This window comes from Sinocyclocheilus anshuiensis, unplaced genomic scaffold, assembly GCF_001515605.1.
Source record: "Sinocyclocheilus anshuiensis isolate Anshui unplaced genomic scaffold, SAMN03320099.WGS_v1.1 scaffold1609, whole genome shotgun sequence".
Lineage (NCBI taxonomy): Eukaryota > Metazoa > Chordata > Actinopteri > Cypriniformes > Cyprinidae > Sinocyclocheilus > Sinocyclocheilus anshuiensis.
Window position 1 is genome coordinate 35,693 of NW_015540958.1, and position 27,598 is coordinate 63,290.

The 27,598-nt window shown below is 36.5% G+C and overlaps 1 protein-coding gene across 1 annotated transcript in view; it reads right to left on the minus strand.

Moving 5' to 3' along the window:
- LOC107689989 (transmembrane protein 104) overlaps positions 1-27,598 on the minus strand; it is a 54,952-nt gene that overhangs the window by 24,265 nt on the left and 3,089 nt on the right. The window contains exons 4-8 of the mRNA XM_016488209.1: positions 23,150-23,231; positions 20,871-20,967; positions 20,692-20,772; positions 14,090-14,189; positions 10,374-10,470 (exon numbers count right to left, since the gene is read on the minus strand). Coding sequence (XP_016343695.1) covers positions 10,374-10,470; positions 14,090-14,189; positions 20,692-20,772; positions 20,871-20,967; positions 23,150-23,231 — 457 coding nt within the window. The remainder of the gene's footprint in view (positions 1-10,373; positions 10,471-14,089; positions 14,190-20,691; positions 20,773-20,870; positions 20,968-23,149; positions 23,232-27,598) is intronic.

Sequence of the window (27,598 nt, forward strand, 5' to 3'; positions counted from 1 at the left end):
GGGGGGAGTGAATGTACAGCGCTCTCTACCACCTTCAATACCACGACTGAGGTGCCCTTGAGCAAGACACTGAACCCCCAACTGCTCCCCGGGCGCCGCAGCATAAATGGCTGCCCACTGGTGTGTGTTCACGGTGTGTGTGTGTGTGTGTTCACAGCTGTGTGTGTGTACTTTGGATGGGATAAATTCAGAGCACTAATTCAGAGTATGGGTCACCATGCCACATGTCATGTCACTCACTCACTCACTCACTTTAAAAAGAGATCTTTCTGCATATTGACCTTTACAATCAAAGCAAGCATGAATATTAATTTGTCCCAGTAGATTTCCAAATCAAGACAGGAAGTGTCATAAAATCAATGCTGTATATGTGAATCTTTGGAGGTCATTTGGTTTTGTCTGCTTGAATCTTACAGTAGGAAAGGCCAAAAGACCACCGACTGTTTTTTGTCCTTGACATATTTTGGTTATTGGTCTCAATCCATGACAACATTTTCCAAAAAGACCTTTTCTTCACTTACAAAGCGAATAAAATACAATAAAATCGATTTGTTCGGCAATTTCCTTCTCTTTTTGCTTTCTAACAGACATGAAGCTGGTGTATTACACAAGTAGCTAAACTTTCATCTTTACATTTTAGCCGTAGCTCAAACAATCAAGTTTAATTGTTTAAAAAGCTCAAAACTAAGACTAATAAATACCAATTAGCTTCCCAACTCAAGAGCCAGGTTCAAGGTTCAAAATCTTGTAAATATGATTAATAAGTCTGTTGGAATGGGTGTAACCCTCCTCACTCTCATTCATAATCACACAATCTGTATTTCTAACGATCACAGAGCCAATAAATCACTATGGAAGAGCTTGTCGTGAGTCAGGCGGTGTTCATTAAAGCTGGACAGTTGCATTACTCCGCCATTCATGGGTCAACAGCTCTCTCCCAAAGGCCTTTCGTAAAAAAATAATGTCTATATATTTTTTAAAAGAAACCATTCGTCCATTAAGAGTCATTTACAGCATGATTACTCTGGCAACTGTGGTGTGAATCAAAGCCGAAACCTTTCTAAATCAGCGGGAGCCACTGAGGAGCAGGTCTAATTCTCATGACTTTGTAATACTGTGTCAAGTTCACCAAAGTACTTAGTTCTCCTGTAACCATAGAGCTTTCTATTTTGTCCAGTTCAACGAAAGCTAAATAGAGTCAAATCTTTTTCTTGCCAAGATCAGGGCTGACACGACTTTCACAACAGGTCACCATGTTAAGTCACAAGGACAGTCCCGCCGGAGCAAGCAGGGGCTATGTGCCTTGACCAAGGGCACTACAGAGTTTTGCAAATCTAGGTTTTTAATATGCAACCTGTTGGTAAGAAATCCAGACGTGCATCAACTAAGATTAACCACATTACAGAAAGAAAGAAAAAAAACAAAACGAAAAGAAACCGGAAAGTCATAGGGAAAGGAAAGGAAAAAAGAAAAGCGAAAACCTAAAAAAGACAAAAGAAAAAACAAGAAACAAAAAGAGAAAAGATCAACAAAAGAGAAGAAAAGGATATAATAAAATTAAGGATAAAGGAAAGATAAAATGTAATTGATTAAATTTTGAAAAATGTATATTCATACTTCATATTCCTCCATTACTAACAGTTTTGAAAGACACATTATTATTGTAAAACATTTATTTCAATGAAACTGATATTAAGTTTCTTATACTCTTTTAAAGCCAAACAGCAAATTTTGACAGAAAAGACTATTGTGAGGAGCTGGGTTTCCACCCACATATTTTTATGAAAAAAAAAACAGGGTTATTTAAAACAAACAACCATTAAAACATCAGTTTGCTTGATTTGGAATAAAGAAAAAGTCTGATGAAAAGACATGCACAAACTACAAATAAATATTAGCAAATAATTATTACATATATATATATAAAAAAAAAAGAAAAGGAAATCGGTTTCAATCAGTACTAAATGCGCCTAAAAATCTGCTTTGTTGATAGAAGGTATGACAAACTTGAACCTAAAAATTAAACAGTTTTTGTATTCATAACTGGCAGTAGAGTGGCAGAGTATTTAATTTTCATGTCATTTTCTTTAAAAATATCATTCAGACCTTCCCTACTTTAAAGCAGTCAGGGGACTTAATTATATTTTTAAAAGAAAATGGCAGGTCAGGGCTTGAAACTGTGATTGAAATACTAAAAAAAAATTAAAAAATACACCAAATAACTCAATCTAGTCAATGATTCATACCGATATGATCCTCACATTTATTCCATTTGGTAAGTACTAAAGTAAATCTGAAGTAAACATCCAAATCCACTGCCATTATCTCAAACCTTTTTAAATTTGTAAATCTAAAATGCTCCTAAACAACAGTCAGAACCCCTTTCAGGCACCAAACATGAGGAATGAAGGTCAAACAAGTAGCTTGTGTGTTCAGGGTGTCACACGCAAGGATTTTTTAATAATGAGACGCCGGGTTGTTCTTGTGGATTTAATTTCATGGAAATCACGTACAGTCTCATCCCGACACCCACTGATGAAGACCATTACATCACCCCGCGATGTCCTTGGACCAGATAACCAGCTTTTCCAACCCGAGAACAATATTGTACCCAGCAGGAAACTCCCAGTGAACATGCAAGCTGTTCAGTGGACTAAAGTTAAGCTTGCAGAAATGGACTTATGGGAAATTAAAAGTAACAGAATAAGACAGAAGAGGACCTGAATGAACACTAGACCCAAACTGGTGGTTGGGTGGTTACTTACAGGTCCAAGTCTATGATATTCCGGTCTCTTCAGCGTAAATCCATGGGATTTTTCCAACAGCTAGCACTGCTAATAACAAAACGAGACACTAAAACATTTGGGACCAGAGCTGTCGCTGTGACATCAACTACCACAATGTTTACAGCACTGTGACAGATCATCCTTGCATATCCTACAGAAGATATAAAGAGCTGTCAAATGTGCTGCAGACGTGGTATATCTTGATCTTAACCCAAGGCTGAGTTTGTTTTATCTGAATTTACTTCCCTGTCGCTTTAAGTTTACCTGCCACATCTTTTCAAAGTCCTCACGACGACAACTTCCCCACTTGGCAAGAACCAGCAGTGTGACTGTGGGTCAGCCAGTGTTCGCACTGGCACGATGGTCCCACTGTGGATTAGAGAGAGGACTCTTCCCCTGGTGGGCCACTGCTCAAACTCCTCGTCCTGCTGTGCTAATATCCACTAAACCATCTGCGTTGTCTTATTCCTGCAGAGTCATCTACACTCAGAGCTTTCTCAAAGAGAGCTGCGAAATCAAAATCTATTGCTGTCAACTCTCAAATGTTGCTGTAAATGTAAAATGAACCATCGTTTAGAACAGTTTGTCATTGTCCTTTGTATCTAAACTTGTATGAAAGCACCAAGTTGGAGAAAGTTTAAATGGTAGTAATGAGGATACAGTGGAAAATCTGAATATTTAAGCTAATCATTCTAAAAAGTTCAAGAAAGTCCCTGCAAGGAAATAAATGTTTAGCAAAAAATATGTACTGCAGGTAAATTTCACTGTATTGCATTAGACATTTCAAACCAACTTTGCAAACCCGTAAGACCTTCGTTCATCTTCTCAAAACAAATTAAGATATTTTTGATGAGAACAAAATAATATTTCTGAATATTCCATATTCAACAGCAACGTAACCGACACGTTCAAGACCCAGAAAGGTAGTAAGGACATAATTAAAATAGTCCATGTGACATCAGTGGTTCAACCTTAATTTTATGAAGCTATAAGAATACTTTTTGTGCGCAAAGAAAAACAAAAATAACTAATTTATTCAACAATTTCTGCTCTTCCGTGTCAGTCTTCAAAACGCGTTCAGGAGAGTACCACGACGCATGCGTGTGATGTCACATGGACTATTTTAACAATGTCTTTACTACTTTTCTGGGTCTTGAACGTGTCGGCTGAGTTGCTGTCTATGCAGGGTCAGAAAGCTCTCCGATTTCATCAAAAATATCTTAATTTGTGTTCTGAAGATGAACGAAGGTCTTACGGGTTTGAAACGACATGAGGGTGAGTAATTCATGACAGAATTTACACTCGAGTCACACTATCCCTTTAAGTCCAGGGCTCGACAATAAGGACTGCCCGATGGTCCAGGGCCAGCGTGAAAGACGTTCGGGACAGAAGACGGATTTGTCACTTGCCCGATCGGGCCACTGCAGCGTCGTCACGACTTATCATTTGCATGCGTTTTTAAAGGGGTCATATGATGCTGCTAAAAATAACATTATTTTGTGTATTTGGTGTAATGAAATGTGTTTATGCGGTTTAAAGTTCAAAAAACACATTATTTTCCACATACTGTACATTATTGTTTCTCCTCTATGCCCCGCCTTTCTGAAACGCGTCGATTTTTACAAAGCTCATCGGTCTGAAAAAGCGAGGTGTGCTGTAATTGGCCAGCTATCCAATGCGTTGTGATTGGCCGAATACCTCAAGCGTGAGACGGAAATGTTACGCCCCTCACATACTGTTGATGCCGTGTCCCGCCAGAGCGACGAGACAAAACATTAAAACCCAATACAAATGAGGCATTTGTTGCATCCAGTGGGGACATAATTACTGATTATAATGAGTGTGAACATTTGGGAGGCGTTATGCAAATCTTCCCAGATCGTGATGCAGGTATGTGGGGGCGTGTTAGAACGAGCCGTTTTAGGTAGGCGTGGTTAACTCAACTTTTTTATAAAGAATATCTCTTTGGATTTGAGACTTTGGTCTTTGCAACTTTACAGATCTTCTTTATGCACCAAGAGCTTGTAACACTCCAAAGAGAAAGGAAAAATTGAAATCGCATCATATGACCTCTTTAAGACTTGTTAATTTAAAAACTCAAGCGATTTAATAAGCATTTGGGCGTGAAAGACAACTACATTCAGTACTCGCGCGCTGTGTTCTGTGTGAACAGCGCGCACACAGACAGCCGCGTGAGCCGCCTGAACGGGCAAATACAAAAGTATATCAAAATACCCGCCCTGGCAAGTAACTTTGTAGCTTTAACAATGATTAATCTATATTGAATTTATACACTGGAGTATGTTACAGATGCACCAATGTACCGGTCATTTTTTGTTTTATTTTAGACTATCTTCTGTTCCGTGCTTGCACACAAACTGCACTGCAATCATTTCCCCAATGGCCATTTGTGTGGAAATATTAAGTTATTATTATACTTAGTCTGTAAACGGGCGTTAACAGAGGCCAGAGATGCTGAAGATGGACACAAAGAGGGGAAAATACTGTAGCAGGCAGAACAAGATCACTGTTCACGATGCGCGAAATATAGGAAGAAAATCCAAATATTGAATTTTATATGAATGTGTTTCTGAGGGGAACGGAACTGACTGTTTTCAGAAATGGCGTTTTCTTTTCATTTTGTCTCCGTATGATGCATTTAAATTAGTGTTAATGGTTAATATGCGCAGCGCTGCTGTGTTTACAGCGGTAACCAAGGAAACGCTGTATTACTGTACCATAAGCGCTGTCTGCTGTCAGAGAGTGAATCTGAGTCTCATTCAGCCCACCTGCCGTTTCTGTTTCGTGCAGATGTTTTATGTAGCATAATTTCACAAAGCTAAAGTCAGGTTATTCTGTTTTTGCTTCAGATTTTGAAATTATACAGTCTAACATCAATCAAACATTGCACTTTTTTTTCAATTCATGATTAAAATGCAGTGGTTGCCTCTAATTTCAAATGGAGTGAAGAATATGCTAATGTTATTTTATATGTGATTTTTCAATTTCTGTACCTGAACATCTACAAACAAAAACATCAAAGCATCATTTCGTTTCTATTTTTGTGCTATAGGCCTATATTTAATTGTGCTATTACTTGTAATTTGTTCATTTGTTCTTATTTACTGGCTGTCACTTGTTTTTAATGTTTAAACTTTATATTTGTGTTTATTTTTGGCTAGTGATGTTTGGTGTGGTATCTAAATTGAAATAGAGAATTACAAAATTTTATTGGTATCTAAAATATTGGTGTCATATAAGCTTATTTATTAGAATACAAGATAACAGATCAAAAACAATGATAACAGCAAAAGTCATAAGCACATTTTCCCAAAGACAAGAAAAACAAATTTGATCTTGAGTATATTTATTTCTGTGATCAAAGCTGAATTTTCAGCATCATTACTCCAGTCTTCAGAGTCACATGATCCTCCAGAAATCATTATGATGTGCTGATTTGATACTCAAGAAACATTTCTTTTTATTATCATATGTTGTGCCATTTGAATTTTTTTGTGGAAATCATGCTACATTTTTTTCAGGATTCATTGATCAATAGAAAGTGCAAAAGAACACCCTGACTAAAGTTGTGGACTTCAGGAGAAAAATAAAATGTGACAAAATTACAACTTAAGGTCACTTGACTGTGTCTTTGTTTATGCCACAAGAATCTAAACGACCATCATACGACTCCATAAGAGTCGTAGCTTATGAGCAAAGACTGTTTGGTACAAAGGTTCCTCCCATCAAGATGGTTAAGGAAATGAGCTCATTTAACAAGGACCCATAGAATAAAGGTGATCATGTACAGCCATTAATTCCGCTTCCCCTTCAGAATAATTACCAGCCCAATGAGAAAAAGGAGGACACCTTCCTGTCCTTGATATAATTTACAGCCTCACTCCACATTATCCCTTCCATATTTAAGCAGATCCACGGAAAGCTCTCAATACTTTCCCTAAATGAATCAACAATGTCTTGATCTTGAACTCAAGTATATCTTTTAAACTTTCGAGTGCTTGTTTGACAACGTTTCGGTCAAAAGATGCATGTTAGTGCCTAATGGTCAGATGCCATTAAAGCCTGAACAGATACTCTGGTTCTTTAAAAAGCTCTTTAAATTGGACACTGAAATGAATCGACAGCAGATGAAGTCTCAGTCTACTGATCTTCTTAACAGCTTGCAGTGAACACGACAGATAAAATGGCAGTTTTACACAGTGTGGACCTTTACTACTGATCAAAGCAGCTACTTGCCGGGCAGACAGGCCTGTCTGACTTTACAGGCAACAAAAAGACTCTGCCTTAGCCATACCCATTTCAGACAACCCAAATAGATCTACTGAAGTCTTTCACAATTGACAAAACTGCTTAATTACAGGTAAAAAAAAGACTATTATTTTACTTTGAAATGCCGTTTTTTGTCCTTGTCCCACAGCCCTGATATTTTCAGAGGTTTGTGTGTCATCCGTCTTGCACTTTAAAAATATAGCATTGCTCAGGGACAGCTGTTGAGCCAGAGCTCAAAAATAGCTCTTTGCTTGCTGTGCCACTAGAACAGCAAGTGCTGGAACAGTTTTTTTTTTTTTTTTTTTTTTTTTTTTTAAATGATGGGATAAAATAGTGACAGCAGTGATCTACTTCTACAAAGTTTTCCTTCCATATCAGAGAAAAAAAGACCACAGATCTCACCTGATCAGACACATTTTTAGTGTTATACTTCTGCAAATTTATAATCTAAATTATGTGTTATGCATAAAACTATTTTATGCTACTTTATACAATACTATATAATATTAACAATGCTCACATCTGTAAGTGCCTATAGTAGATTTGAATTAAAATTACATTTTTGTTCTGTGGAACACAAAATATTTTGAAGAATGTCAGTATTATAGAGGTTTGGAATGACATGAGGGTGAGTAAATTACAAAATTTAAATTTTTAGGTAAAAAAAAAAAAAAAACCTTTGGGGGTTTGGCTTTAAAAGCATGAATTTAACCAAGAAACTGTCCAATATTATGGCACCAATCACAGCTGGTTCCATTACCAAATGTATTATACCCGTTAGAGCACCACTTTAAAAATAAAATAAAGTTTTACACAATGAACGGTTGTGTTGTGTTATTGGTGCGAACAGCCGTTAAGCAGTACAAAGCAGAACAGTGGCTAAAAAGGCCTTTGCTGAGACATGCAGTTTGAGGACCTTTAGTCCAGCACACTCCATTCCTGGAAACTCTTTGGTTTCATTCCCCTAAAGAAAGACATCCATAACATCCCTCTTTGTGCGTCACAGGTAGAGAAAGAACAGTGTCATGGTCTGCCGCCCACTCAGGGATTATAGTGAGGCAAGGTGTTATGTGAAGGCATAATATCCCTCTTAATCTTCGCTTTTTTTCTTTTCTAAAGCTGATGCCATGAGGCTGCACTAATGTGTCAAACATCAATCCCGCCAGCCACGAGGGGATACAACTGACCATCGCTCTCAAATATTCTCAGGCAGACCACGTACGGCTTCAAGTCAAAGTCAAGATGCACCAAAAAAACGAATGCATCTGCGCTATGGGAGCTGAGGGGTCATAACTCACTTTCTCTTAAAGGCAGGTTTCAAAAGTAAGATCATTTAGGAATATATTCAAGACATGTTACAAGGGCATATGGGCACAATTCAATAATCTGGAATATTTGCTAGAAACATTATGCTTCAGTGGACAACCAAAAATTGCCATGAAAGCATTTCTGAAAATTTAAGATATAATAACAGGTGAAACTGTTAGATCTTCTCATTTTCTCACATCATGGCGCCTGTAATAGATTTGCGCTACGTCTAGCAGCAGTCTTCTTAATAGGACGGGGGATAGATTTGCATGATCGGCACTGATCTAGAATGCAAGGCCAGATAAGTAACAAAGACTTTGGTTAGACTAACTTGCTTTGATTTGAAAGAAGTGTCAGTGAGGAACTGCTAATTAACAACGTGATTAAAAAGCAATCAAAGTGATGAACTAACATCAGTTAAGTGTTCTCAGACAAGCTCAGGTATATGTCGAAACTCAAAACAAAGTTAGTGCAAAGATGGGGGATTTATGTAAATGTCAGTCATTTGCATGCAAATGTGACCTGACATTTTTGTGATCATGTTAAAACACCGAAGTACCAATGCGTGTTTAATTTTGCTGATGTGGTAAATTTGATGGCACAGTCTTAAAGGGTGAAACTCACAAAAAATCCTTGCCTCATATTTCATCACAAGATTAAAAAAGGCTCAAAATTAAGAAATATTAATTTGCACCAAAAAAAAAAAAAGTCATCCTATTTTTAGGACCATTAAGATTTGTGATTTGTTGCCATTTTCATGTTCATTCCAAAAAAGCAAATTTTTGCCCCAAAAATCTCATTACTGTAATGCAGAAAAAGTTTCTTCACATTAATCTCATATAGTGATGAAAACCTTCCTTTCCAGACACAATTTTATTTATTTATTTTAATCAGAATAAACTAAATTCTGTGCACTTAAATATATTAACAATATTAAATGCATTATTAAAATGTTAATGTAACACTTAAACAATGCACTGTTTTTTAATATTACAATTAGAAGAATACCTTTTTTTTGTTTTTGTTTTTTGCATTGCTGTAACAAGAATTGCCAAGTGCTTGGTTAAACATCCTGTGGCACAGATTTACCTGGTCTGATAAAGCTCATAAATTTGGTGGTTCAGACATTTGGGCCCTATGGACATTCCCCAGACTCCAAATTGGTAAATTTTCCTCTCTCACAACAACAGAGACAGTTGGAGGCTAAAGTGAGAGGAACAGAACAGCCCCAGTGACACTCAGTTCATAAGCTGGGCGGATTAATCTTTCATCAAATAAGAAGAAAAAAAGATGATTTATTTAAGAGCATGTCCAGAAGGAAAATGAATGATGCTCTCTAGTCAAACGATTCAGAGTTTGGGAACGGAAGATGTGGGTGATGTCTTCTAGCATCCTAAATGCCTGCGTACAGAAATGATCTAATAAACTAAACTAAACATTCATAATGTCAAGGCATGTGACCTCATCTTAAAACTCAACACGAGATGACAAACTGAGCATGATGGGGAAAAAGCTCCACATCTGTAAGGCGAGCACATATTGGCACATATTCTAAAATCAGCATAATTGCTCTTAATGGTTAACACACAGTAAGAGGCTTATCCATGCGATTAAAAAAAAAAAGCTGAAACAATGCTTTTTATTGGCAGATGGGACAGCCACTTCCCTCATTTCTAGAGATGAAGGAGGGTGGAGCAGAGCGGAATGAATCAGCACATCAATCACTGTTGCGCTGCTAAAGAAGAGGAGGAAATCACACCGGCGTCTTGTGCTGTAGCTCTACATGAATTTCAAGGGCACTCAAGAGCCTCCTGATACACGTGGGGCGAGGAGTCCACAGAGATTACACAGAAGTATTAAGTGTCTCGTTTGTCTTTCTTACCTTCAGTCTTCAGCCGGTGTGAGTCCAGCACCCTGCCGAGACACAAGTGCTGCCAACAAGGTGCTTGTGTTTGACTGTGTGTTTGTAACGGGCGCTGCTGCACTCACCAGAAACACTCTGTAGGCATCCTTGCGTCTTACGGGGCCCCAGCACGACTCTGTGTCATTGTATTTCACACTCCCAGCACTGCACGAGTGATTTCCACTGTGAGAAGGCAAACAATTAGACACTTCCGACCTCTGAAAATTCATTTCAGGCATTTTTAAAACTACTTTACCAAGAAAACTAAAAGACAGATTCGAACTCTACAGGCCATTTATAAAAATGACATCGTTCAAAAATTTTCTGAAGAACAGCAGGCAGTTTAACAGTTCAGGACAAACAAGGGACTCGTGAACAACCATCACTAAACAAAAAAACAGCTGTGGATCATTTAGGTAACAACACAGTATTAAGAATAATTTTTTGAACGGGGGTTATTTTTATAAATTCAGCTATTATTTTCTCTTGTGGACTATATGTAAACATCTTTTATGTGAAATATCTTATTCAGGTCAGTACTAAAAATAATAACATGCATCTTGTATGCATCTCTCTTATTTTGGTAAAATAATTAACATTTTGCAGATTGTGAAAGAGGGATGTAAACTTTTGACTTCAACTGTATCTTTCATATGTTGCTGCCTCCATTACTGTGCTATACATTAGATTATTAATCTTTCATTTTGCAAAAGTATATGAAAGGCTCCAATAGAGAGCAGCACAAAGCGCTTATGAGCATCGCGTGCGCAGAATGATATGCTTGAAGCAACAGAGTCACAGCGCACTGCGCACCACATAGAAAAGTTCTAAGCACAAAGGAAGGAGATATTGATGCGTAGTATATTAAATCTGTGCGATCTTTTATTGAGCCTTTTCGTTTAACAGTTTGAAATTTCAGTTACTGTGCGCTCTTGGAGAGAGTTTCATGGAGACAGTTTCATCCCGAGAACACGCGATCATGCAGGTCACATGCACACTTCACAAGATCTCACATTTGGATTCGACTAAGTTTGCAAGGTTTGTGAAATTAAATGTTCATTAGCCATTCAAAGACTTGTTTTAAATGATGTAAATGCGTATTTGCTGAATGCTGACAGCAAACGAGAACGTTTTATAATGTTTGCCTTTCTATAACTAATAATATAAAAGCAATCACTATAATAATTTTTGTATACATTTTAATTCCTTTAACAGCTCTATCTGATTATTAGACAGACTTCTATCCATATTAGACAGAACTGAACGACGACACCGAACAACAGGGAGAATGTGAGCACTGTTTGCTCAGGGAAATAACGAGAAGAATAACAAAGTGCAGTAAACGTCAAAATAGTTTGCACTACAAACCAAGTGTGTTCATAATTAAGACAATACATTAAAATAATATGGTAAGACACACCAGTTTGAAATATCAAGCCGCAAAACAAGCTGTTTTGTACAGCTAAAAATAGCTGGAAGCAGATGAAACCGGAAGCCAGACACATTAAATTTACAAATGGACGCGGCCGCTCTTACGGGAAAAATAAGGTGGATAAAAATCACAGCAAAAAGACACGTGTACCAGGACCTGAAGGGAAAAATTTTTGCAATTATACTAAGAGGCCTATTACTTAATTAAAAATAATCAAATGACAAGAAGGCATTGTGTACAACAGGTTTTGATCATGAGGATATTTTCGAGGCCTTAGAAATTCATTTATCAAATATGATAAAGTAGATTTTATAGGATGAAGGCCTGTTCACACCAAAATGAATGCTCGGCACAAAAATGTGGTGCGATTTGTGCTATTTTTGCAATTTGTCTGTACAAACAAATGAGATAAAATAGCAGACAGGTTCAATGAAAAATGGGCCAAAAAAAGATGACACATTGATGGCAAATAAATGTTTGCATTAGGCTTGCCGCGATAGACGGTGCTGACGGTGATACCGTTGTTAAGCCGCAACACCGGTTACGTCACTTGCCCACCGCGGCACCGACCCCCACCATCGTTTTGATTTTTTTATAGTAATAAAAATCATTCAGTTCAGTAAAAGAACAGACACTACAATTAAAAACTGAACGCGGCTGCTCAATGCAGCATACCGAACGACAGTCGCATCACAGATCAGATTTCATTTCTCCAGTGAGGAGAGTGAGTCGAGCTGACTGACAAGAAGAGTGAGGTGAGACAGACAAGACGATCGCGGATGATTTAGTTTCGAAACGAAATGCAAAAGCACCTGTTTGGCAGTATTTTGGATTTTGAAAAGCCTGTTGATTTTGCCGTTTATCTAAGGTGATTTTGGAAGTTTTTTTAAACATTCGTTTCTTATTTAATTGGTTCCACAGTGTTTGCTGATTTTTACTTTATTTAAACTTTGTGTAATTTATTTATTTTATTTGACATCAAGGTGTATGCCGTGCCTCCAAACTTTCTTATTCGTTTTGCTAATAAACTTTCTATGTTTCTTATATATTTGGTTATATATTATGTGTTTACTTATTTCCAGTTTTGTATAGGCTACCTACTTAAACTTCATGTAAGTTATTTGTTATTTTATATTAGGCATAGCCTGCCCAAAAGCATGGTGTATTTTTATTCGTTTTGTTAATAAAAGTTCTATGTTTTATATATAGGCTAAAGTGAGTTTGACGTTGTATTCAAACAATTGACGCCGAATTGCCGCTATTTGAAAGTGAGGAAAAGAGGAAACACCCCTGCCCCCACGGTGACACCGGTATTATCACACGGTATTGTCACACGTCGATTAACCGGTGGGAAAATTTCCTCACCATCACAACCCTAGTTTGCATTGGTTCAAACAGATTTCTTAAAATGTTTATCAAATTCACATTTTGCAGTTTATCAAAAATACATCTTGGTGTGAACAGACCTTTAAAGGGGTCCTATTATGCTCTTTTACAAAGTCTTGATCTTATTTTGGGGGGTGTACTAGTACAGGCTCTCATACTAGGTTGTTTGAAAACACATTATTTTTCACATATTTTACATTATTACAACACCTCTCTCCTCAGTCTGGCATGACCGGTTCGAATAGTTCCTGTATCAATTGAAGGCCCACCTTCTGAAATACGAAATGTGCTGTGATTGGTTAGCTGGGCCAGTGTGTGTTGTGATTGGCAGCACTCTGCGCCTGGTCGGGAAATGTCACGCCCCTTACCATAGCCGCCTGCGAGCTTCAGTGTAAATATTGCGTCAAAATCAAATCAAATTGAGCGCGATTTAAACCCGGATGATTGTAACCACTCCAAGTTCGTCTGCCTTGGGAAAGCTAGCGTGTCTCCGACATAGTGATTACACTCATTGCCTTCTCTAGTGCAGCTCAACCAGGTCTCGTCCCATTCGACGATATTTGTGATATCACAAATCCCGGAAAATATGCGTTGTAGTCCAAACGATTCGTTCGTTGTAGTTTTTGAAAAGTGATTTCTGTTAAATAAAATCTCCTTTTGAAGTGGACTTTGAGCTTTGTAACTTTGCAGATCTTTTTTATGCTCAAGCAGCAACATTACAGACTAACTAAAATTGAAAAAGTGAAAAAGCATAATAGGACCCATTTAAACATTTCTTATTCGTCGAACATTAACTTATATGTGAAAACGTCTGCAATAAGAACTTAGTTGAGTTTTTATGACGGAACAATTTTCTTGATCTGCAACTAATATGAAATAAGTCAGGTTTTAATGGTGGGACTAATTTGAACATTCAAAACATAAAGCTGATGTTTCATTAATTAATGTCTAGAACAATAACAAGATGGGATATCCTGAACTCACCATGCAACTTCCATCAGTGATACAGGTACAGCAGCGGCATAAATGGCCAGGTCTCCATACAGGTACACGATGATGCAGATGTAGAACATGTTGACACCAACTGCAGAAAGAAGCATCATCTGTCATTCTGAAGATTCATGGCTTTACATAAAACATCACTTCAAATACAAACAGGTGGAGATGTTGACTGAACATGAAGATGGGCGGCATCATTCCCAAGAAGATTCCTCCCAACACTCTATACCCACTAAACGCATTATAAATCATCCTAATTAAAGAAGCAAGCACTTCATTACGAAATTCCCCCTGCTCTTCTCTTCATTAACCCCACACTCCTCTTCACCTGTTCCTCCATCCATCCATCCATCACTCAGTCCCTGCCAGTTGGAGATGAGATGGAGAGCATTCAAGAGGAAACACATGGGCTTACCATAATCACACATTCATCATCACTGAAGCTCCTACGAGGATCTTGAACGGTCCAACCGACCAATAAGCTCATTAATTACTCTGAAGTCGACTAGAGCTAACAGACTATTAAAACTAGATTTAAATAAAGAAAAAATTAAGATATACTCTTTTACAAGCTTAATTGAGTCATCTTTTCCTCCACATAAAAAAGCAGCAAATGTTGCTTTCAGTTCCAGTTCGTTTTACGAAGATGAGTGGCGAAAACCTGGCAGAAAACATGGGAAATTCAGTTGCTGTGCTTATTATACAATTTGTCAAGTAAAATTTATAAAGGAGAAAATGTGAGCATGTTACTTTAAATATTGAGGTTGATTAAGAATATAATTTTTAAATCAGTTCCAGTATGTTTTACGAAGATGAGTGGCAAAAACCTGGCAGAAAACCTGGGAAATTATGAATGTAAAGTCACTTGCAGAGCTTATTTTACAAATTTTAAAGCTAAATTTATAAAGGAGAAAGAGTGAGCATGTTATTTAAATATTCAAATATTGAGGTTAATTAATAATATAATTTTTAAAACCAGTTCCAGATTATTTTACAAAAATTAAATGGCAAAAACCTGGCAGAAAACACGGGAAATTATGAACACCAATACAGTCAAAGTGCTTATTTTACAATTTAAACAAATTTTATAAAAGAGAAAAAGTGAGTCTGTTACTAAGGTTTCTGTATTATTTTTGAAAAATGTATCTGAATTAAAATCCAAACTTCTTGCTTCATTACGCATATGTAAATGTAATAAAGAGATGCAATGGTAACTAAAATGTGGGTCAATTTAGATACGCTAATAACTATTTTCATGTCATGACTGAAAACTGATGAATGGCATATACAATATATTAAAATTCTAGAACATTTTTTCTAAATACATTTCAAATCAAACACTAAAAAATAAAAAACTATTGTTTTTAAAAAGTGAATTTGGGTAAAAAAAACTAAGTGAGGCAATCTAAAAATTAAAACAGGAAAAAGTGAGCATGGACAAAAATATGGGATTTTGTTCTAGTTTTATCCACCAGCTGAAAGTTGTAAGTCTAATCACTCTGAAAAGTAATCGCACACCTCTTCTCAATGAGCTGCATGATTTAAGGTATCAATCACAATCATACATGTAACATAAACAGAGAAAGACGAGTTATGCACCAAAGTTTAAGTTATGGTTAGGGGTCTGAAAAAATCCCCATCATGAGCCAAAAGTAATAGTCTTAGCAAGCGCACCAAAAAACAAAATCAATCATGAACTAATCTATCTCCTCTGTGACATTATCCGAAGCTAACTTCTAATCAACCTGTCAGTGGGAAGGTTACTGTGAACATCCCTGATAAACCAGCGGCCATGAAGAAACCTGTCCAATGATGAAACAAGGGAAAGCCAGGCCTCCTCTTGGTAATTTCAGACCACAGAGAATTCGCATTCTGCTTTAACCTTAAACTGCAAACAAATAGTCGCTGATTGTGTTTTCTCTAAAAACAACCTTCCACCTGCCTGGACAATCCTAAAATCCATTCACAAACATTAAAGCCTCTAACTACAGCTGATTTTGGCACATAAAAGACTGTGGTTTCTTCCCACTGAATGGCAGCTCATGGATTGATCACCCCCTTTACAAAGGCTGCGTTTAGCAATTGCACTAGCATTAAAAAGACCGCATGTCCTAAGACAGGAGGGCAAATGAGTATTATATTTAAAGCTACAGTCAATAATAAAGTCACACTAACTATACTAATCTCCTTCACAGTGAGTTACGCTTCAATTTAATACATTTACGATCAGAGTCTGCTATGCTGCTCAGGTAATCATTAGTTTCTCCCAAGTGCACCTCCAAAGTGGCCACTTCGCTCCATCCCACAATGGGAAAGGTCAGAGCAAAGCGAGCACATCACGCTTAATAGAATAACGTAGAGGCGACAGAGTGTGTGTGTGACGTCCGTGCTGAGGAAACACTAAGCTCTGAAGCTACAAGAGTGTGTTTGTGTTCATCAAAAGTGAGTGCGTGCGGCACTGGTTTGTTGGAGGGTGTAACGAGTGCACCACCTAGTGGGTTCCGTGTGCCCTCACATGCTGTGGACGTATGGAACCAAGGTCAGAAATGTACTTTTCCATTATAGTGCAATATTTGTCACCTGGAATTGATTTCTGGGGTATTTTTTTTATCCTTACAAGAGGATTTTTTACAATTACCTTAATACTAACTGTTTCTGTGTTGCCTTTTATGTCAAATACTATTTAACCGGTTACTTAAATTAATCAGAATACTATAGACTATTACCAGTAAATTTCTCTGAATATGCATATATCATCAAGTTTATTTACACCAACTGTTTAATGATGCTTAAAGATGGCACATTTATACGACAACTGCATTATGCAGTATAATGTAAATAGCCTAAATAAAGCAAATTAATTCCTGATTTTTTTCTTTTATTACAAAGAACTGTATAATGACAAACCATTGCTGTTGTTTATTGCTCTTGTAATAAAGCATCTAATAATGCTCATTAATTTTGATTAATAGAATACCGAAAAAATGCTTTGAGTGGGAAAACAGCTCTTCATATTCTTGTAAGGCTAACTCGGACGTAAGTTGAAGGGATAGTTCTGTCATTAATTACTAACCCTCATGTCGTTCCAAACCTGTAAGACCTTCATTCATCTTCTGAACACAAATTAAGATATTTTTGATGAAATCCAAGAGCTTTCTGACCCTGCATAGACAGCAAGGCAACTACCACGTTCAAGGCCCAGAAAGGTAGTAAGGACATCGTTAAAATTCTCGTAGCTTCATAAAATTACGGTTGAACAATTGATGTCACATGATGACTACTGACCGGACTATTTTAATTATGTCTTTACTACCTTTCTGGGTCTTGAAAGTGGTAGTTGTATTGCTGTCTATGCAGGGTCAGAAAGCTCTCGGATTTCATCAAAAATATCTTAATTTGTGTTCTGAAGATGAACGAAGGTCTGACGGGTTTGGAACATGAGGGTGGGTAATTAATGAGAGTATTTTCATTTTTGGGTGAACTATACCTTTAAAAGAACAGTTTATGAATGAATTTTCTTTTTATTGATTACGTTTATTTAGAGCAAAAAAAAAACAAAAAAAAAATTATATATATATATATATATATTAATACACATACATAGAAAAGTAGAAGTTTATCTCACATTTACATGTATCCGTACAAATACCTTACACATAATAACTACACACACACAGATATGTACATATACTGTATATACACACACATACACATATATACACACACACACATTACAACTATGATACACATATCCACACACATATAATACTTGCTCGAAAGGGAGTTGAAAGTAGAACTTATTTGCTCCCACCCCCAATTCATTCCCGTATATTACACCATATGGTTGCTGCCATTGTCTGTTACTAATCATTTATGTGATATTATAATATTTATATACAAATACCCAATTACAATAGGACCATCTCAATAATCACAATAATACAATATAATAATCCTCATTATCATAAACATTCTAATCTGTCCCGGGATTTATAATAATCATGTAATATATAAAATATAACCATATCCTATTATATTGTTAAATCACAGTTTTATAATAACAATAGAAATAACAATAATAATAATGACAATGATAGTGATAATAATCTCTACTATCGTCACAATAACAATGCATTAATACCAGTACTATGACTAAATTAATAGTGCAGTTTTGTTGTAAATTACAATATCGTGGTCATGTATTTATCTGCTCGTCATTATCATTATTATTTGCTCAGCTCTGTAATCGTATCCCGTTCGGTTGTAATTATATCACCATTTATAGTATCAATATTAATAGTAAGAACAATTATGATCATCCCTACTACCGTTTTTATACAATAATCTTCAACCCATATCACAATCCTGAGAACACCAAGCTCCCTCCCTCAGCCTGGTATTTTGTCAACACCATTTCTTTGTATCTTGATTTAAATAGGTAAATATTTGGGCATTGCTTGAGCTGTATCCCCAAACCATTCCAAAGTTTGACACCACACACAGACACACACAAACTTTTCCTGGTGGTTCTCACCACCTGGACTTTAAGCTTCCCACATCCCCTCAGATTATATCCCCCCTCTCTTCCTGTAAAGAACTTCTGAATATTGCCCGGGTAGTTCATTTTTGTTGGCTTTATACAAGAGTTGTGCAGTATAAAAATCAGCTAAATCAAAAAGTTTTAATAGTCTGGATTGCAGAAATAATATATTTATGTGATCAAAATATCCCACCTTATGTATGATTCTAACTGCACATGTTTGAAGTATGAAGAGGGGATGTAGTGAACTTTTATAGTTATTGCCCCAAACTTCTATACAATAAGTTAAGTAGGGCAAAACTAATGAACAATACAATATATATATATAATGCATTAATTTCTGACACTTTTTCTATTGCAACACCATCTATATTTATTAAAAAAGAGTTTTCTTTATAATTACCAAACATCATTACTTTAGTTTTATTTAAATTCAGAGATAATTTATTAACATCCATCCATGTTTTTAGTTTTACTAATTCTTTATTTACTATATTTATAAGTGTATTATAATTATCACTAGAATAGAATATATTAGTGTCATCAGCAAATAATATCAGTTTCAATAATTTAGATACATGGAATATGTCATTTATATATAAATTCAATAACTTAGGACCCAATACTGATCCTTGAGGGACCCCACAAGCAATGCCCAGACACTGTGACGTAAACCCACCCAACTTCACAAACTGTTGTCTCTCAGTTAAATAACTTTTGATCCAGTTAAAAGCCACTCCCCTAATGCCATATATTTCCAGTTTATTGAGTAAGACTGAATGATTGAGTGTATCAAAGGCTTTCTTTAAATCAATAAATATTCCAACTGCATATTTTTTTTCTGTCTAGGGTGTTTGTGATTTCTTCCACAACTTCAATTATGGCCATTGATGTTGACCTCTTCGCTCTAAAACCATACTGACTTTCATTTATTATATATTTACGCATTAGAAAAATCAAGAAAATCAAGATTTTATATTGGTTATCTTAGTAGTTTGAAGTACAAAACAGTTATTTAAACTGGAAATAAATTCTATACAGAAAGCGAGCAAAGAACATTCCCCATCACTGAAGCAGTCCATGACTTCAGTCTAGCGTGAGTTACGCACACTATGAAAAACTCCCGTTATAGTCACTGAAGCGGTCTACACTGCAAAATTAAACTTGTTTAGATCGCATCTACTCTTATGATGAAAGAATTTGCGAGAGTGCAAAATTCAGTCAGTAAGCATGTGTACTGAAACTCCTGTGTTTTCAGATGATTTCTTCTTCACCGGTGACTAATCCCAGTGACACCTCTGATTGGTCATCGCATTCATAAGCTCAACAGAAATGTGTGATTGGTTATAATGCTCAACGTTGAAAAAAACATGTAAAACGTGAGCAGGTCTAAATATGCCATAACTTATTCATTTTCACATTTGACATTAATTACAACAGCTGTAATAGATACAGTTTAATTGTGTAAAGGTGAAGACTTGTGAATTTGTGGCATTTTTGCCCCCTGGTTAAATTTCCAGCCCTGTATGGAACAGAGCAGCAAGCCATTTCTGATTTCCGTCCTTTGTTTGATGGTTTGGAAAAGATGCCAAAAGCAATGCTGTTGAGATATTACAAGGCTGCTCTGGGCACTGTTGAGTCAGCCTTTGCGTAGCGCTGCTTGTGAAATGATGCTTAGGAGGGCAAGAATCCTGAAAATAGGAATCTGTATAAATGACAGTTCGGTCTGTGGTTCAAGGTGAACAAGTCTTCTTCATATTCATCATAAGATTCTCATTACCTGGGCTCTCCATCTTTAAGCAAGCCTCTCCTTTCCTTACATTAAAGTAGATAACAGCTCTAGAGTGAGGCAATTACAACCAAAAGCAATTGAACTAGTTCTAATTACACCTCATTAGCAGCCAATAACCTTGTTCACTGTGACTGAACATTCCAGCAAAACTTGACCTTCGGCAGCCATCTTTTAAGGCCTGTTTAATAGCCTTATAAAGCTAAATGTCTTAACTGAAGATTACATTGTAGCACATAATGATGCAAGAACTCTTACCTTTATTAAAAAACATGGAGGCCATTTGTCCCATCTCGACTCTCTCGACAATGTCAAAGTGGTCTATTTTCGCAGCACGCTCTGTTATATCAGATGACAAACCCAACTGTGAGCTTAAGATTTCGACATTGCAAATCAATTTATTGACAAAGACACAAAACAACGCAAACGGCACTTACGGACAGAGAGAATGGGCCGCGTCTCGACGGGTTCTGAACGTCCCCGTATAACAACGTCATCATCTGAATAGTCCGAGCTGGAGTCGCTGTCATTAACCTTAAAATGGTTGTGACCACAAAAATGGTAAGTTTAATTGAACAAACATGCCCATAACCAAAAACCAAAAAGTCTGGGGTCTGTTTTTTGAAAGAATATAATACTTTTATTCAGCAAAAGTGGATTAAATCGCAAGAAAAATATTTTTAGAATTTCAAATAAATGCTGTTCTTTTGAACTTTCTATTCATCAAAGAGTCTTGAAAAAAACATTTATCAGTTCACACAAAAATATTAAGCAGCACAAGCGTTTTCAACAATACTGTTTCTTGAGTAGCAAATCAGTATATTAGAATTAGGGATGCAAACCGACGACAGACAGCAGAATGGAGTTATTAGAGATTAAAGATGTCTGCGAAGTATATGTATGCAATGAATATAAAACATTCAGTTTCCATAGACATCAGCGTGTATTTTACAAACTGTAAATGTATGGGTTTTCTAGTACTTATGTGTATTTAAATGTCTGAAACCTAAAATAAGCATTATGGTTGAAAACACTGAATATTTGTGATAATATGACAAGCGCTCCGATCTGCCTCTGCGCCAGGCAAAGCGCGAAAGCGGATTTAAACTCAGCAGTTGATGACATGACGCACTGAAAGTTCTAATCACACCTATGCTCCAGGGACCAGCCAAGACTGATCACACTGGTGTGATCGTACGCGTTAAAGGGTTAAGCTATCATATGGCTTCAGAAGTAACACAGAATAATTCGCAAAATCGAGAAAAAATATATAAAATCTCGGATTTAGATCGGCCCTCTCTGACCGATACCCGATCCGAGAAAAATGGCACTATCGGAGTCAATACCCGATATGAATATCGGATCGGCACATCCCTAATGAATAATGTTTGGTTTATTGTAATCTATTACATACCTTTCTATCAAAGTTATCTGACATTATCAAGCTGAATTTGTTCTGACACAGTTTAACTCTGAGTTCTTGTCATATTTTATTACCATTTTCTAAACTATAGCCAATAAACTGTGATAATGTGAGAAATGTTGAAGGTGTCTGAATAAATTTTGGTTTGACTATCTATTTGATAAATGACGTTAACCAACTAGCATTATACATACTCTTTTGGTTTCTGTACCCAATATTTTAAAAATTTACAAATGCAATGCAAATATTGGTATCGGTACTCGGTATCGGCAAGTACCAAAAATAAAAGTATCGGTATCGGGCGAGTACTGGAAAAAGTGGTATCGGTGCATCCCTAATTAGAATGATTTTTGAAGGATCATGTGACACTGAAGACTGGAGTAACGACGCAGAAAATTCAGCTTTGCATCACAAGAATAAATTACATTTTATATTATATTCAAATACAAAGCAATTATTTTAAATTGCAGTAATATTTCACAACATTACTGTTTTTACTGTATTTGAACTACCTGATTGGTAGTGTATGGCTTCAGAAGATTTTGAAAATATCTTTTTCCACATCTTGCACATTTTGGATCTCTGCAGCACTCGTCCCCATTGACTTTCATTGTATTGTACTTTCATTCAGCCTTCTTTTGTGCGGTAATAACATAAAGGTTTGGAAAGTAAAGGATAACATCTGTATTTTTGGTGAAGTATCCTTTTAAGACAATGTTCAATATGACTGACAGAGGATGTTCTATGAGAAAATATATGATTATTGCTTCAGTTCACTCAGCTGAAAAGCTGTGTGCACAATATAATGTGCCAAACAAAAACAAGGTAGCAATTTGTCATGCTAAACTGCAAAATTGGTCATGGCATGCTTATTCAGCATAAACATAATATATGCACAACACATGCTGTTGCAGAAAAGAGATGATCTATTACATATAAACATAAACATTTTGCTTTTAAAGTTGTATCGGCCAATTTATTGTTTGCCACAGAGGTTTTCTATATTCTGTTTGTATTGGTGCAACGGACTAGAATCATACTGAGCATTGGCCTCGTTCTGAGTCTGCTTCAACACATAATAGCTCTATTTTAGTACTTCTGCCCTAAATGGCCCTGTTTCATTCACTGATACGTCAGTCTCGTTCAAAGCTTCATCGACTTTCTGGCTTGATTACCTGCAGTGGGACGTGCAACATTTCCAAGATCAGTGTAATTTTCATAGGGAATGACCTGAGACTGAATAAGAACATAATGTTCTTATTCAGCTGGCATTAAACTGATCTAGTTACTAACCTCTTCCTGTTCTCTCCTCTTCCAGCGCAGATGGGCATTGGCAGCGGCCATGGCTTCAATCACAAATGTGGTGGTCATGAAACTGAGAGAAGACAGAAGAGTTAAAAACAAGAATAAGGAAAAACATAATACAGAGACAAGCCACTGGCTGGTATCAAAGAAAATCCTGAAAGACAACATAAAATAAATTAAAAAAAAATGATAATCACGGTTTTGCATATTATTTTAAAGACCAAACAAAAAATATTATAATTTTTTCTTCTTTTTTTTTTCCACTAAATGCAGTATGTGTTTATGTTGTATATGATGTATGTTGTGGTCAATAGAAAAAAAAAAGAAAAAATAACTGATAATATCTACTTAAAATAGAAAATTAAATAATATATATTTTTGTGTTTTATTATACACAAACACACAGACTTTTAACTATATAATATCATTCAGTCCTAGTGCAGTCCTAAGGAAAAAAAGAAAAAGAAACAAAATAACCGATAATATCTACTTAAAACAGAAAATTAAATACATATTTTTGTGTTTTATTATACACAAACACACAGACTTTTAACTATATAATATCATTTAGTCCTAGTGCAGTCCTAGGAAAAAAAGAAAAAGAAACAAAATTACCGATAATATCTACTTAAAACAGAAAATTAAATAATACATATTTTTATGTTTTATTACACACAAACACACAGACTTTTAACTATATCATTCAGTCCTAGTGCAAAATATGCAACTATGTCATAGGGCTGTCAAAATGACTGAAAAACTAAATTCGAATTTTCTACTTAAATATTATCAAAATTCGAAATATATGCAAATTTATAAGGCATAATTTCAGTTAGGGGGAAAAAAAGCTTTTGGCTTCTCTCCTGAGGCCACAAGAGGGCAAAATATTATGCACGTTTTTTCAAAGCGTAATAAAATAACACGACTATCTTTGGAAAAAAGTGCATAATGTTTAAAATAATGTTTATAAACCATATATAATTAATACAGTTGCTTAAACAATTAGAAGAAGAAAAAACAGCACCATGCATGTATGTATAGTTTAATACAAAGGACCGAAAACCAATCACAAAGAGTAGGCTACTTTCTTCATTTAAAAACATGAGATACAGTGGGATGGGGAAAAACCGCCATAACATCTTTAGACATGTTTTTTAAAAGTTGAACTTGCATTAATTTTCCATGGCTAGGGCTGGGTATCGTTCAAAATTTTTCGATATCGATACCGATACCTTGACTTCGATACCGGTTCCGGAACGATACTTTTTTCGATACTAATTTTATGAAATCAATTTTAACAAGATTACATTATCTAAAAAAAAAAACTGGTTTTATTTTTCAGCTTGTTGATGTTTATACAAACTCAAAGACTCATCTCCTGAGCCACTGCATAAAAGGAACAAAATGTAACCAACACAATAAATCAGTGCAAAATAGTTTTAATAAAGCTCAAATAGTCTTCAGTTTACACATCTGTTAGGCTACATTTACACTAGTTAGTGTTCGTTTTAAAACGCATAGCTCAGACAGAATCATGATTTCTATTTATTTTCCACTGATTTACTGATGAGCATTAGCAGCTTCCAGCGCTGTCTGCCTGTGTTCTCTCTTCCATGAGAGGGAGAGAGAGAGATTAAGTGTGTGTGAATACCTGCGTCTATGCGTCTCTCAGCAGCAGCGTCTACTGATAGCGAATCTTTAAGTTAAACTCATTCATGAACCTCGCTACTGAGAAATGTCAGAATGAAACTATTTTACTGAAATTCGCGGTGCAGCGCTGACAAGAAGTTTCTGTTCGCGTCTCCGCGTGTCTGCACTGTGTGTGCGTCTGTGAGAGAGACTGGGAGAAAGAAAGCCTGATTTCCGCAGCCTACATAAAAAAGGTGGAAGACATGGAAATAGTTTGTCATTTTTTACCCTATTTTTGTTATATTTATTTGCTCAATGTCTTCTGGGGTTTTGGTTCTTTTACTGTTGTAGATATCCCACAGCATAACAAAAATATTACATATCTCTTCATTGTGTTTGGGCCCCCCTGGACGAGCGAGCATAGACACGTGCCTAGAATGCCTATGCGTAAATCCGGCCCTGCACAGAGTTCAGTAGATCTCACCTTTCAGAGAGCTGCAGTAGACTGGGTTGAGCAGAGTGTCCTGATCCTGATCTCCATGAACATGGGTCTTACATTTATCAGCTTTGAGAGAGACAGAAGCACATCAGAGAACATCCAAACAGCAGTTAATGGATGGTTAGGCGGCCCTATCCATGGCTTTTTAAACATGCCACTCTCTGCGAGACGCGAGTGCAAAGCTGATAGATGTCCCTCTAGAAAATGTGATAAATATGCATTCTGTGTGAACGGCTTGGTTTCAGTTTTGATGTAAACAACATCTTCTCCACACTGATGCTCTCGTTTTCCGCAATATATGAATGAACAACGTAGCAGTGCCGCATCTAGTGGGTGAATGAACAACGTAGCAGCGCCGCATCTAGTGGGTTTAACTGATTGCATTTGAATGCTTTTGTTAGCCTATCCAACGCATACATCGTCATCGCATCTCGTGCGCCGCTGATAAGGCTGCCTGATGGCTGATGCAGACCTTAAATTCGAATGCAACTTTTTTTGCATTCGAATGTGGATTGTTTTTTTAATTCGATGAATATTCGAAATTTGAAAAAAATGTTGACAGCCCTAGTATGTCATATATATTACGTCCATCTCCTCCTATAACCTGTATTTAAAGACCACTGTTGTCTGATCTCTTTCATTAGATATACAGCTCCATCCTGTTTCATCTAAACACTCATAACTCTCCCCTGGGCTCTGTCAGTGACTCAGACAGCTGGCAGGTTGGGCAGAGGTGATAAATGTGCTTTGATGGCCACAGCACCAGCGGCAGCGGTAACAGGGTTGAGAAGTCAGCTAAAGATGAGCGACTGACAGAGAAATAGCTGTGCTCTCACACTGCACACAAGATGAGGTAAACTTCTCAAATTCATGCCCTAACTACATGCAAATTGGAGACTGTTTGGCAAACCACTACAAAGAATATTGATGGAAAACTAACAGGCACAGCCTGACGTGAAACCCCAAAATAATCAAGCCTAGCAGCAAGGTATGCACTTAAGACTCGCAATAAGGAAACAGCAAAAGAAAAACAACCAAACCAAGTGGTTTCTGAAAACAAATGCTGCTAAATGTTTTCTCAGAGCTTTACTTTCTGACCCATTTTTGCGATGACTTTTAGAGTGTATTTAAACTTTGGTGCACATGAAACAAGTTTCTGAACTCGGACTGAAATATAAATGCAACACGGACCAAACGTGCTGTTTTGATTACAGTAACACATTTTACAAGCTCTTTGTGAGTTACAAGCTGGTAAAGTAGCATCATTTGTACACACATATGAGTGCATTTAGACCAGCACACAAAATATGTGTCATAAAAGCTGTTCAATCAAGTTGTGACTGTGTCGTTTTGTGTCTTTAGGTTCGGTGTTAAAAATGTCAGTGTAAATGCCAAGCAAACCAGGATTAAATAAATCATTTTCTTTTTTGTTCTGGACCAAAAGAACCATAAGAATCAAACTACAAGTATAAACACATCCTTAATTTACTAGTATCAAGGTGATTTGTAGTGGATGTATGAAGGCAGTTCTCCTCAAGTTCACAAAGGATGCCACTGTTTTTGCATTTTACCACTTATTCTCAGATTTTTTACATAAGATACAATACTTACACTCATGTGCATAGTAATCATTTGACTGAATCATTGATTCCATTATATTGCTGTTTGGCAATGTGAACCCTGGTTTATCACAGCATTAAAGGCCTATATTTACACTAAGGACATTAGGTTTTAATTATTGTCCTAATTCTGTGATAATTGTGAAGTCCACACCACAACTATAACGATAATGTCACTGAAGAATGATATCATCGGAATCACTTCCAGAATGTTTTTTTCCCCCAGCTGATGAATATAAAAACATTGACAATCAATCAGAATATATCCTGCTTTAAAGAGCTCGAGCATATAAAGCGGCAGATGACAAAACTGTAGCGCACTTATAATAAACAGAAAACTGCCATGCTTTGGTGTGGATGCTTATCGCTATTGTCACAGTTATCATAATAGTTATCTTTATTGGTGTGAACAGGCCTTAATGCATTTTTGAACCTAAAAATGCTCAAGGCTGGTTTATATGGCTCCCCAAAAAAAAAAAAAAAACCCGAACAGGGTTTAGCACAGAGATACAACAAAACCCAGCAACTGATGGAAGTCGGTTTTTGTTATCTTAAAGAAATAATTCACCTAAAACTATCCCTTGGTTGAAACTCATACAGGTTTGGAACTAGGGCTGCACGGTAAATCGAAATGGAATCGAGATCGCGATTCGACAGAAGCTGCGATTGTCATGCGTATCTTTCAGTGAA